Source organism: Bombus huntii, chromosome 10 (assembly GCF_024542735.1).
Source record: "Bombus huntii isolate Logan2020A chromosome 10, iyBomHunt1.1, whole genome shotgun sequence".
Taxonomy (NCBI): domain Eukaryota; kingdom Metazoa; phylum Arthropoda; class Insecta; order Hymenoptera; family Apidae; genus Bombus; species Bombus huntii.
The window spans coordinates 4,442,840-4,455,361 of record NC_066247.1 but is presented as its reverse complement, the minus strand read 5'-3'; the positions used below and the strand labels follow the sequence as shown (position 1 = coordinate 4,455,361).

Below are 12,522 nucleotides of genomic sequence, written 5' to 3'. Positions count from 1 at the left end.
TTCTCGAAAATACAAAGCAAAGTGTGTAAGAGGTATCCAGTTTTTGCCGAGGCGGCAAAAGTGTTTGAGCCGAATGTGTTCACCAGCGATTCGACTAGGAGACGAGTTGCATAAAAGCGCAACATTACACCCTCGGGGAGGCTGTGGGAACGCGGCTTGAAGACTTCATTATTTTTGAGGGGAGAAGTGCCCTTTCTCGTTAGGGGATTCCTCGCCCAGGGCGACGCGAGCCCGTCTTGTTAAAATTCTCCGAACTCCATATAACCCGGACCAGGAACCCGTCTTTCTCTTTACCCGCCACCATCTTTCTTCCTCCTCCATCGCTCCTCCGGTTCTCGCGTCTTATTTCGCGGGCCTCTCAGCTATTCCGCCGCCGAAGACTATAAAGCTGACGCCTCAATTTCGCGATAGACGTTGCTCGCGAATCGCGCTGCTAACGATAATTGCAGCAGACAATGGTGGAGATGGTTGGAACCCAGGAGAAAGACGCGATTGAAAATTGTTACGCGTACATGTACCGAAGATTTTGCAGAGAATCGAAGAATATTCGTAATGGAATTTTCTCAAGAATTAAGCATCGGGTGTACAAACGAATAATCCAAATTTTTCAGTGAAACTTAGTGTATTTAGAAAAAAAAAGTACAGCAAGTTGTTGAATTAAGATTGTTTGTTTGTTAAGCCATTTATCGGACGAGCGACGAACTTCATTACGGAAAAATACTGCGTCTTTAAACGAAATCCAATCGTCGAGTTATCTTTGTTCCTGATTCATTAATTGCAAATGGTGATCGGATAAGACGCGTTACATCGATCCGAGCAGGTAGCAATCTAAGAGAGTAATTTCTAGCGAATAAGATGAATAAGATGGAAGACACCTCAAACGAGACTCATTATGACGTTTTTCCTTCGTAGAAGCGGTATGTAGCCTAACGTCGTCACGCAGCTATTTCACTGAACGTCCCCCTTTGTCAGTGACGATTGGTTCCTCCATTGGTACCCTTAATAGATGACTTACAGTAATAAAAAGCGACAAATACTTTGATCGAACAACGCGATATTTTTTTTCATTTTAGAGAAACTTTTAGTCTCGCTGAAAAATTTGGATTATTCATTTGTGTACCTAGTAGGATAGGAAAGTAAGGTTTTTCGATGATTTTGTTGAGAGCCAAGGAAGAAGTAGCTTTGAATGAGAATCGTTGCAATAGTCGAAAGATTTCGTTGAAGATAGGAGAATATTCGTAACCTGAATTTTTGTTGAGAATCAAACTCGAATTGTAACTGCAAAGTAGAATTTTGTTGAAAGATGTTCCAAGGAATTTAGAAATGATCGAACGAGCGAACAATCCGTAGAAATTCAACAAAGTTTCTGCCTTTATTGATCGAAGAAATATTTGTGAATGAAGAATTTGAAGATTAAAGAACGCGTGCGATTTTCGTTAAATATTGATTTTTCCTTCAAGTATGAAAAATTTGTATTTAGTATTTCTGTAAAATTCTAGTCTCGACTCAACGTTTGAAAAATAGTCAAATGTCGATATGAACAAAGGATATTAAAAAAGGATGACAAATCAGCCAGTTACAATTTTCTCATAGAGGAATTACAGGAACACGTGTCGAACGAATGGGGGATGAAGGGTATGAACGATTTAAAGACGATCGTCTGGTCGGACGTTAATGGTTTTGGTTTTTCTGGTGGCGAGGGTGGCTAACCCCTGGTGAGCCCTTGCTCTGATTGGCCCGGCGTTTAGGGGATGATTCCAGGCGCGATACGGTCGCCGGTTGGCCGGATTTAATTAATCGATCGTACGCATTACCGGCCGACAAATGGTGGGCCGGCGGTTAGATCGTTCGCAGTTAATGTCGCCGATCATTCGTCATGAAGAATAAACAAGTTCCGCCGTGGAGATGGATCTTCTGTCCCGTTACAACCGCGAAATTCGCTCGCGAGGATTTCGCGTAAACTATTTCGTGCAGCTAATTCTGATAATTTATAACGAAATATTGAAAGGAACTGTGTTTCCTTGTCTTCGGCGGAAGATGACTCGTTGATTCTTCCATTTGTTTTTTCTTTCGGTGAATTTTTCAGCGGTGGTGCAATTGTATGAAATTTTACAATAACGCTGAGATGAAGTTGGAATTTTGATGATATAAAATGATATAAAAGGAAGTTTAACTTCTTAACTTAAATTTGCAAGATGTTTAGGGTTTGAGATTTTATAGGATGGAAATTCTAGTGAGCACGAGTCTTTTTTAAAGGATTATTCTTCATTTTATATTTTTGCAAGCCTAATGTGAAGCTAAATTAGAAATAGGGGACAATTTTTCTGTTGGATCTTTAACATGTCGTAATATTTGATATCTTATACTGATAAAGTATTTTAATTAAATGAATCTTAATTTAAGTAGGTAATCTACTTTTGTCTTTTATTTAAATCATGAATTTTTAAAAAATCCAAATTCTACATTCTCCACTTTGTCTCAAGACCAAATCTTAAAAATTTATTCAATTATCTGCATCTTACTAATCTTTGAATACTTGAAAAAGATCCTTTAATCTTTCAGCAGAGTCTTTCATCAAGAGATCGTAGCTATTGTCTCGTTCTACTTACACGTAAAGTTATCTCTCTCTTATCTCGCCTGATTTTCACGCTATTAACAAATCTTATCCATTTGTTTCATGAATTTAAAAAACGTCACAAATCACAATCCTAACAACTTATAGTATAAAAAACAAGGTTCAAGAAGTCGTATGTATCTAACATTTCATAACAGTTGTCCATGGAAATAAAATTCCACTTGCTCACGCTTAAAATCGTCTCTCTATTTTCACCTTAGAGTTTTATGTTATTAACAAACATCATCTCTTTCGTGAATTAAAAATAATCAATAATTACTACCTTGCATAACAGAAAAACTTCACAAGCTTTTATTTAATATTTGCTAACAGTCTGCTTTTAAATCAAACTCGCTCGAACCAATCGGAATTAATAAACCGGTACAACGATCGCGAAAATATCGTGTGTCCTACAAACAACCCCTTAGCCTGGAAAGGAAGCGCGTAGAAAAATGGTTCGATCGTGGTGGCGAGGGGTCGCCATCGCGGGAAACGGTATCCAGCATCCGGTAGGAGGACCAGTTGGATGCGGAGAGGGTCGCGGAGGGTTGGCGAGGATGGTTTCATAAGTTATCGATTGAAAGGGAGCCAGGGTGGTAGGAAGAGGGTGTCAGTTTCCATGGCGACCGAACCTGCGCCCTGCGACTTGAACGTTTACCTTAATGCCCGGGAATTACGGGACGTGATTTTCACCCCGGTTTTCTCCTCCCTCTTTCTCCCTTTCTCCTTCGTCGAGGACGCTTTAGGCGATAATGTAATTTTATCTGCGCCCCTGTACCACCCTTCCTTTATGCTCCTCAACGATCTTTCAGAGGCGACTCTATTCTCTCGCCATCGTTTTCATCCCCCCTTCGCGAGTTTCTCTTCCTCCCCCTTGGTGGTTTTAGCACGACGATCCCGGAGACAACGTTTTCTTCGGCAAACAACGTTAGTTCATTGGCCGGCGGCGAGGAATTAATTGGATTCCCGGGAAATTAATTGCGGCAAAAGCCACCCCCGGCTGGAAATTAGAGCCGCGGAGTTTTCGTACCTTCAACGGGAAGCTTTTTCCACTGGAGAAAAAATTCTTGTCCATCGAGGTTAAAGGGCTGGGTTTTCAGAATCGATTGTGTCGTTGTTATGTTAAAAAATATTCTTAAAAATTGTCGAATCGCTAACTCCTTGGGAACTGTTGGTCTACGTTTGATTATTATATTGTTTCTGGCCTTAATTATTATTCTATTCCCGTAGAAAAAACACGCGAAAGAGAAGAAACATAAGAAAATGTGTTTTGAAGAAGAGAGACAAGAAATATATTATGTAACGCGTACAGAGAATAAATTAGTAAATTATATGGACAAACAACAAATTGATATAGTGGAAGAAAGAAAGGGAAAAGGTAGAAAATAAAATTGTTTATGAAGAAACAAACATGCAGCGAGGGAGCAATTTTCGAAAGAAAATTGGAAGTTTGGCGTGTGTATACATGTGTGAGTGTAAGAAAAGTCTGATCCAGGCTCGCGTTTCCGTGGATCGTTGCCACGGCCACGACTCACCCCTGACTACGCCAGTGGAACAACGAGCCACCCCCTCGGGGGCTGTGCCAACACAAGCCCGCATTAGCTAACTGCGCCCTGATTCGTCGTCGGATCGATCCGAAAAACGAGGAAACTTAACGCGAATTACGTCACCAACAGGACGCTTAATTCTGGCTAAAACGAAGCGGAAACGGCAGCGATTTTAACGAGAACCGCTTTGTAGGAACGTGGAAATCACAGTAATTTCTTACTTACGTGCTAGCAATTATAGACAGGTAGGTCTTACGCGTTTCGTTTGTTACGCGTAATCAATGTTAGAGATATTCGCAAATTTCAGAATTTTAGGATTTGGACAGAATTAAAATTTAGAAATTTGGATTCAGGATATGCCCGATCATCTAATACGGGCTATGCCTCATACGGGCTACGCCCGACATAGGCCATGACCGATGGAGCTATGCCCGATACGGGCTATGCCCGATGGGGCTATGCCCGGTACGGGCTATGCCCGACACGGGCTATGCCCGATGGGGCTATGTCTTGGTACCGAGTCTTGGTACCTCGAAAATGTTTGTGCTTTGAAACCGTAGAATTTTAAACGATTGACGAGCTTATTTCTGCATTCTTTAAATTTTGAAACACAATTATCATACAATAAACGAGAGGGAATATTATATGCGTGGTATCATATTACGTAGAATAAATTACAATAGCTGTAAATAGCTGTAAACTATAAATCGCGAGTGGGTGAATTTATCATACTTTTTCGCAACAATTATTCGTAATTATTCGTAATAAAGATTTTATAACAGGCAGATTGTTAAACTCATAAAATCAACAAAATCACCCTTATTAACCCTCTCAAGTTCATAGATTACAAGTGGGGAAAAAATCACAGGCGTTTTACATTCCACCCTTAATGGTAACTTTCTCAAATTACTATTTACCACGTAGAATTAACAAAGTCACTCGTATCAGGCGTAAATATAGAGAATAAAACGTAAACGACGTAAGTGGAGAAATTTATCTTGCGCAATTATTATTGGTGATAAAAGTTTTATAAGAAAGCAAAGGGTGTATATTATTCTACATATGTCCTACCCTTGATTAACCTATTTTATTAAACTACTATATAATATACATACAAAATGAACAAAATTACCCCTATGAGCAACAAACATAAAGAATAAAGTACACGTGATACGTTTTTGCGTAACAATTATTCGTAATAAAGATTCTCTAAAAAAATCCTTTAGCTTAAATTAGGTTAATTTTGTCAAATTAACATGTACAGCGTGAAATTAACTAAATCACCCCTGTTAACACTTCCGGTGTCATAGGTCACGAGAAAATTATCGTGAAATTAGTCGTAAATTAGGTTTCGCCAATTTCGTGGAGAAAAGAGCAATCTTGAATGAGGAGAGTCTTAAATTACGGCCATTTGTATTCTCCGGAGGAATCCACCCCTTGGTGAGCCCTTGAAAAGACAGAGTCTCGATTTCTCGAGTAAGATCGCGTTATCGTTACTATGAAGTTATGTAAATCGTCGGATTACTGGTCCCTGAAAATTAGAAATAGAACATGGCTGAAGGTAGTGTGGTCCTGATAAACTTGCAGGGAGAGCGTCTCGTCGAGCTTTATAGAAAATTACAAATTGCATGCGAATTTGGTAATATTCGCGGTAAAGAAAGCTCAAGATATTTCCTGGTTCTTGAAGAATTTTAGAAAATACTAATCATCTTTCTAAATTAGAAATTTGTACAAAGTACAAGTAAAAATAGCTTCTCCGTATTAAACAGTATATTTTCTTTATCGCCTTATTTTTTAATATTATGTAACGAGAAAAAATTTTACTAAATCAATAATTTAGTAAAACCTCATTTATTGCAACATTTTCATCGATACCTAAATGGTAATTACTGTTTTCGTAGAATCGGAAACAGTGCAAATACGAGTGTTCCTAAACCTTCGAAACCTTTTCCAAACGAGTTACTAAAGCTTGATGCACACTAGCAATCACATCAAGTCAGACACAGAGTCAAGGTCACTCACACGTGATCCAACGAGAGCATTCACGGTAGGTGGCTCGGCGAGTCAAATGAGAATCTATTGGCCGTGACATCGGTTTGCTAATCAAGACCCCGGTCAACAATCGAAAAGGAACGTGGAGAACGTGCGTTTAATTGAACTTGTAGGAAATTACGACGAACTATATGATTTTAGTCACAATCATATTACACACATATTTAGTCACAATCAATTACTACTGTCACACATCTCAATGATGAAATTATGAAATTATGAATCGAGATAGAATAATAGAATAAAAATGAGACTGCGCCGAGATTTGACTGTTTGTGATCTTTTTGTGTGAATATCTCGGTAAAATCCTAGCTTTTGGTGGATCCTAATCCGACCATGACTTTGACTGCTAGTGTGAATCAGGCTTAATCCATTTCAATAATCATACAGAAAATATCGAAATATCTCAGAGCACACGACATCTGTTCTAAATACAAAGTTGATAAAACGCAAACACTTTCAAACATTCCAAAACACTTTCAGACATTCCAGAACACTTTCAAACATCTTAAAACTCTTTCAAAAACCCCACAAATCCATTCGAACCACATAGAGAATGCCAAGATATTTCAGAGCAGACGATGCCTAGCACCCATGGCTAAGAAGGGTGCGCCACCCTTAACGTCTGGCGATGAAACGAGATAGGGCGAGTTAAGTGTAAGATAGAACCATGCCCGTAGCGTAACGAGGAGCGTGAAACAAGCGCAGAATCGTGTCGGATCGTCCCACGGGTCGCGTTACACGCATTAGCTAAACGGCGGTTCTGATTGGCTCCCTTCTACGAGCTGCGCCTTCATCAACCCTCTAAGGTCAAACAGTTGGGGTGGGACTGGGAGTGCGGAGTAAAGTTCAGGACGATCTCCTTATCTCCTTAGGTTGTAAAGGGCGAGTTTCATTGAGTATTGAGTTTGCCAATGGAAACGTGTCTCGTTTAGTTATCGAGCGATCTCAAATTCACTTGCGTTTACAGCCAAAGGGTTAATTCCAGTTGCACCCCAACTGTTAATAGGGGATTGAAAGATGAAGGGAAGACAATGATTTTTCGAAAGATTTGTTGATAGTATAGTACAATGTTGAGAATTTTATAGGATTTTTTGAATATCTTTTGTTAGCGTCCCCGCATATGCAAAAACAGATTTTTTAAAAATATATTTCCGTTGCTTTAATTTGTTCGTACTCCTGTATCTTTCTCCTTTGTGGAAAATTGAGCATTTCGAGATATAGAAATTAATATCTGGTACGCTATTTTCATTTTTATTCTCGCAAAGCGCTATAGGTAGAAAGATACATCTTGCAAAGCATAAAATTTCAGGGATATGTTTCAACGAAGATTCCTTCGCTCTTTAAGATGTTGGAATTACGAATAAGTGAAATAACATTGAAATATACCAACGTGAATATTGTGTATTGCACTGATCGAAAATCGTCCGAATATTTGTCGATGTTTGTGCCAATACTTTTCGATTTCTTTCGCTGTGTACTTTAAGTTACACAGTCCATCGATGAGTAGGTTATATACATAGCTGATCTGTCAAACTCCTCGCTGGAAGAGAATCGTGGAATATTTTTCATCACAGATGAAAACTGCGTCTCATCCGGTTTTGTGGGCTTTACCACCGAACGAGGCGGTGACTCTCGACGATATATTGATTTATCTAGGCAAGCGTAAAAAACATAATATTTCACACGAAACCGCTAATCTCGTTTCTTCTTCTCTTTTTCGTATAATTCTACAAATTCTTATTGATTGTCGATAGATCTAATTGATCAAAGCACACTTCTCATTTCTAATTATAAACGATTCTTCGGTTTCGATTCTGAATGCATTCGATTACAATGTTGTTCCACTATTAGGCGAATTTGGCATCTATCAAAACTACCTTATCGTCATGCTAATGTCCTCCTGCTTTTTTATCGCGTTCATCTATCTCGCGCAAGCGTTTCTCGTCGTGGTACCGACGGAATTTTGGTGCAAACTTCCGCAAGTGAAAGACCTTACCGCCGAACAATTGAGGGATTTCATGATACCTAGCGCGAAAATGGTCCCTTACGAAGGTCATCATTTAGCGTATTCCCGATGCTGGGTATACGATATAGCAGTGGAAAAAGCGATCGCTGCACGTAAGCCGGATGCAAATTGGCCGGTGAAGAAATGTAACGAATGGGAATTTAAATTGTCCGCTTCTGACGTGCCTTACATATCAGTAGCCGCAGAACAGAAATGGGTAATAATAAAATTAATATTAAATTACCGAGCAATTTTTCATTAACGTTAATTGTTTCTATTGAAATAGTCATTTGAAAATTATCGTAAATTATTTATCGTAAATTATTCGAAATATTATGGAAATTTTATCGATCATTGTTCAAGATACTATCTAAAGTTTATTGCAAATTATACGAAACTTTGTTATGGATATTATTGGAAATATTAACAAAAATTTATTGTAGATTATTCGAAATATTATTGAAATTTCTCGAAATTTTGTCGAAAATTATTTCAAATATTATCGAGTATAATTTGAAATATTATCCGAGATATAATGCAAAATGTTTGAAGTATCGTCGAAATTTTATCGGAAATTATTCAAAATATTATCGAAACGCTGTCACAAAGTATCCAAAATTTTATCAAAAATTATTCAAAACATTGTCAAAATTTGCAAATATTATTCTATCAAATATTATCCAAAATATTATCAAAATTACTGTCTACTAATATAACTTGAATTTAATGTTTCTCACTTTCTAACACAAATTTCTACCAAATCAGGTATGCGACGAAAGCTACAAAGCGACACTAGCACAGAGTATCTTTTTTATGGGTTCGATTGTTGGAGGCATAATATTTGGTTGGCTAGCTGACAAATACGGAAGAGTTCCGATCTTAATTGCAACCAATGTTTTTGCGTTTGTCGGTGGCATTTGTACCATATACATAACCAAATTCTGGGAATTCTGCATCTGTAGATTCATCGTTGGTGTGGCCTATGACAACAGTTTCGTGATGGCCTATATACTAGTTTTGGAATACGTGGGCCCCAGATGGAGAACTTTTATCGGTCACATGTCCTATGGAATATTTTATACTATTGGTACGATGACTATACCATGGATAGCTTATGGGGTCGCCAATTGGCAAACTTTTTCTCTGATCACGACCGTTCCAATATGTGCTGTTATAGCCGCACCTTTCGTTCTTCCTGAGAGCGTCAGGTAATTTCTATTCCGCCATTTATATCGTAAATGCGGCTGTGTATGCGTTCATAGGAAATTTACAGGTGAAAATATCTAAAATATACTATTCGTAATAATACATGGTTAGGCGAAACAAATCTTCGTTTGAATTCAATTTGTTAGATAGCGTGAAATTGAATAACGTTGTTCTGTAAGTCTAACTAAGACCTTTTTAACATCAGTTAAGAGAAAATTTAATATAATTTTCGTGGGAGTTAAGGAATAAAGTCGTATGAAACAGGTGGTTAATTGGAAAGGGACATATCGAGAAAGCTATGAAAATCATCTCGAAGATTGAGAAAGTAAATAATCGCACGATACCTAACGATGTATATAACGAATTTTTGGAAGATTGCGGGAGAACTGCGGAAACCTTGGCTATGGAGGAACACACCATTCTCGATTTATTTAAAACAAAACGTTTAAGGTATTTACAATATTTTATCTTGAGCGCTGCACTATGCTTTCTGCGCTGTATACTATACCCTTACACTTAATTAAATTGTATAATTCATTCGTCAGGCGTTACACAATATACAAAAATTGCCAATTAGTAACTGAATCAGTTCTTCTTCAAATTAACTCGTCGAAACATGGACTGCTATTGTGTTAACCAGAAAACATAAATAATGTAGATAATCTCGATGTAGAAATTCTTCCTGTTATATGAACTGCTATAATCGTCTAATACTCTGCAATAGCAGTAAGATCTAAAAATTGATATGATTTGAAATTCGATAGAAATAGAGAGGAAGAGGAGGATGTTAAAAAGTGGCCATTTTTTGACCTTCTAACGAACGAAAAATTCTTGCAGGACGTTAGGAGCATCTCTAAAGGAATAAAAAATATTTATTAGCATTTATCCAAAATATAGGAAAGTGGAAAGAAATAAGTGCAAAGATTAAAAGGTGGCAAATGATTAAACTTACAATCCCCTAAGAGTCCTAGTGGTAAATCAATCGAAGTTTCGAATCGTATGAATCTAAAATATCACAAGATCGTTGTTGCCTATTGTCCTCGCATAGCAATAATCTAGTGGTAGAAATTAATATTTTGACAAATTTCTCTGTGATTCACTGATAACCAGCTTCTGTTTAAAGAAAAATTAATTTTCACTCAGTACCTCTTTCCTAAAAAAATGTCAAAAACAACTGTTATTTTGGACCTTTGCTTAGGTACCCTGCAAGAATTTTTCGTTCGCAAGGAGCTATAAAACTGAACAATTCTTAACATCTTCCTTTCAATTCGGATGCAATCCTCCACAGAAGAATCACGCTGCTATTAACTGCGGTATGGGGCGTCATTCAAATGGCCTACGATGGTCACATAAGATGCTTGGACCGTCTCGGCATGAATATATTCACTACATTTACCATAGCATCCGCGACCGAATTCCCAGCCGAGATGGTAATCATCTACACTCTCGACGTGTTTGGTCGAAGATGGACGTTGTTCGTCGCGGTGATACTCTCCGGATTGTTCAGCCTACTCGCATCCAGCGTCTCGATAGGGATCGTCTTCGTCTCTTTCGCGATTTGTGGCAGACTCTTTATCAATATCGCCTCGAACATCGCGATGCAATACGCGGCTGAATTACTACCGACGGTGATACGAGGCGAGGGCGTGGCGTTCATACACATGACAGGATACGTTACTTCCATCTGCAGCCCCTTCATCGCCTTCTCCAGCAAATTCATGTACAATCTGCCGATGATCATCCTTGGCACGTGCTGTATATTTGCTGGATCTCTCAGTCTCTTCCTTCCTGAAACACTGATGGAACAACTACCCCAAACGATGATGGTAATGCCGATTACTCGACTGTGCTTCTTTATGCAAATACTTATTTTCAACAATATAATTAATCCTTAAACCGTAAATGTGGGTGCTTCGTGGCCGAATTATTTCGACCGGGTTGAAAATTTCTCGCAAGGTAGTGGGTATGAAACCTTTATTTTATTTGCGTCTAAAAAATGTTATTTGGCACGAGTTTTACGATAACCATAATTTAGAACGTTCGAAAATGTTATATGAATTTTTAGGGGACTTTTTTAACAAGCGTTATCTATCGAGAAATGCATCGGACATGAAAGGCTCGCGATTACAGTTTAAGGGCACCGTGAAAACGTCTGCAGTCTAAAAATTAAGAAAGTAGAGCCTCGGTGCTAACTATGCTTTGGATATTGTACGTCTTTTTTTAAGGATGCGTGCTTCGAATCAATTCCGACTGTATCGTGTTTTTCTATAATTGCTAAAAAATTTTTTAAGTTTGAAGAATTATCGTTGATGCGGGTGTTTTCCTTCCAATTTCCTTCTGAAATATTTTTTTCCTTCTTAGAGTATGCTCAAAACTCGTAAGAGTCTCTACTTGATGAAACATAAATGTTTCATATAGAATGCATAATATATTAATAGCTTATTCTTACGATGGTTATATCAATATTGAAAGTTAATTGTTAAAGGACGGAGAGTTATTCGGAATCGATCAGACTTTCTGGGAAACGCCATTGACGAAGAAGAAACCACCGGAACCAATGGTACATCACCTGCACGCCAAACGTCCGGTAAAACGACCAGCCATACTGCGCAGCAGTATGATTTCCGGTTACATTGGCAATGTGAGACGACACACTCTAATGCAACGAAGAGTCCGAGCACTCCAGAGACACTAAAACACCCTACATTTTCGACCAAAAGAGATACGTTATTACTGTTATTATCTTCACCCTTTCGTTCCTGTCGACGCGGCCAAAGTGGAACTACGAAATAAATAGTGTAATAATAGAAAAAAAGAAGAAATAGATAATAGAATCGTAAGGTGTCACTTTGATCAGAAGCTGATCTTGTAAAAATCGTAATTTATAAGTTTATTTGTCGTGTAACAGGGAGAAAAGAGTATACACAGATTGTGACTGTTAAATAATTTAGGAATAAAAGAGTTAATGTAATTGGATCAAAGACTGAAGATCAAATGACAAAGAGGATTTATTATTAATCATTATTTAAATAACAAAAAATAAGGTATATAGTGGGACGAATGGATCAGCTTGTATAATTATATTTATACAGTAG

General features: G+C 38.0%; 1 protein-coding gene across 1 annotated transcript; it reads left to right on the top strand.

Annotated features, from left to right (window-relative positions):
• Positions 1-7,790: 7,790 nt before the first annotated feature.
• LOC126870526 (organic cation transporter protein-like) lies at positions 7,791-12,122 on the top strand. Its single transcript, XM_050628324.1, has 6 exons — positions 7,791-7,872; positions 8,068-8,438; positions 8,987-9,429; positions 9,692-9,877; positions 10,716-11,253; positions 11,913-12,122. The coding sequence occupies exons 1-6, from the start codon at positions 7,791-7,793 to the stop codon at positions 12,120-12,122; spliced, it is 1,830 nt and encodes a 609-aa protein (XP_050484281.1).
• The last annotated feature ends 400 nt before the right edge of the window (positions 12,123-12,522 follow it).

Coding starts and splice junctions, on each gene's coding strand:
- LOC126870526 (XM_050628324.1), top strand. CDS start 7,791: ATGAAAACTGCGTCTCATCCGGTTTTGTGGGCTTTACCACCGAACGAG. Junction 7,873..8,067: donor CGATATATTGATTTATCTAG/GCAAGCGTAAAA, acceptor TTCCACTATTAG/GCGAATTTGGCATCTATCAA. Junction 11,254..11,912: donor AACTACCCCAAACGATGATG/GTAATGCCGATT, acceptor TAATTGTTAAAG/GACGGAGAGTTATTCGGAAT.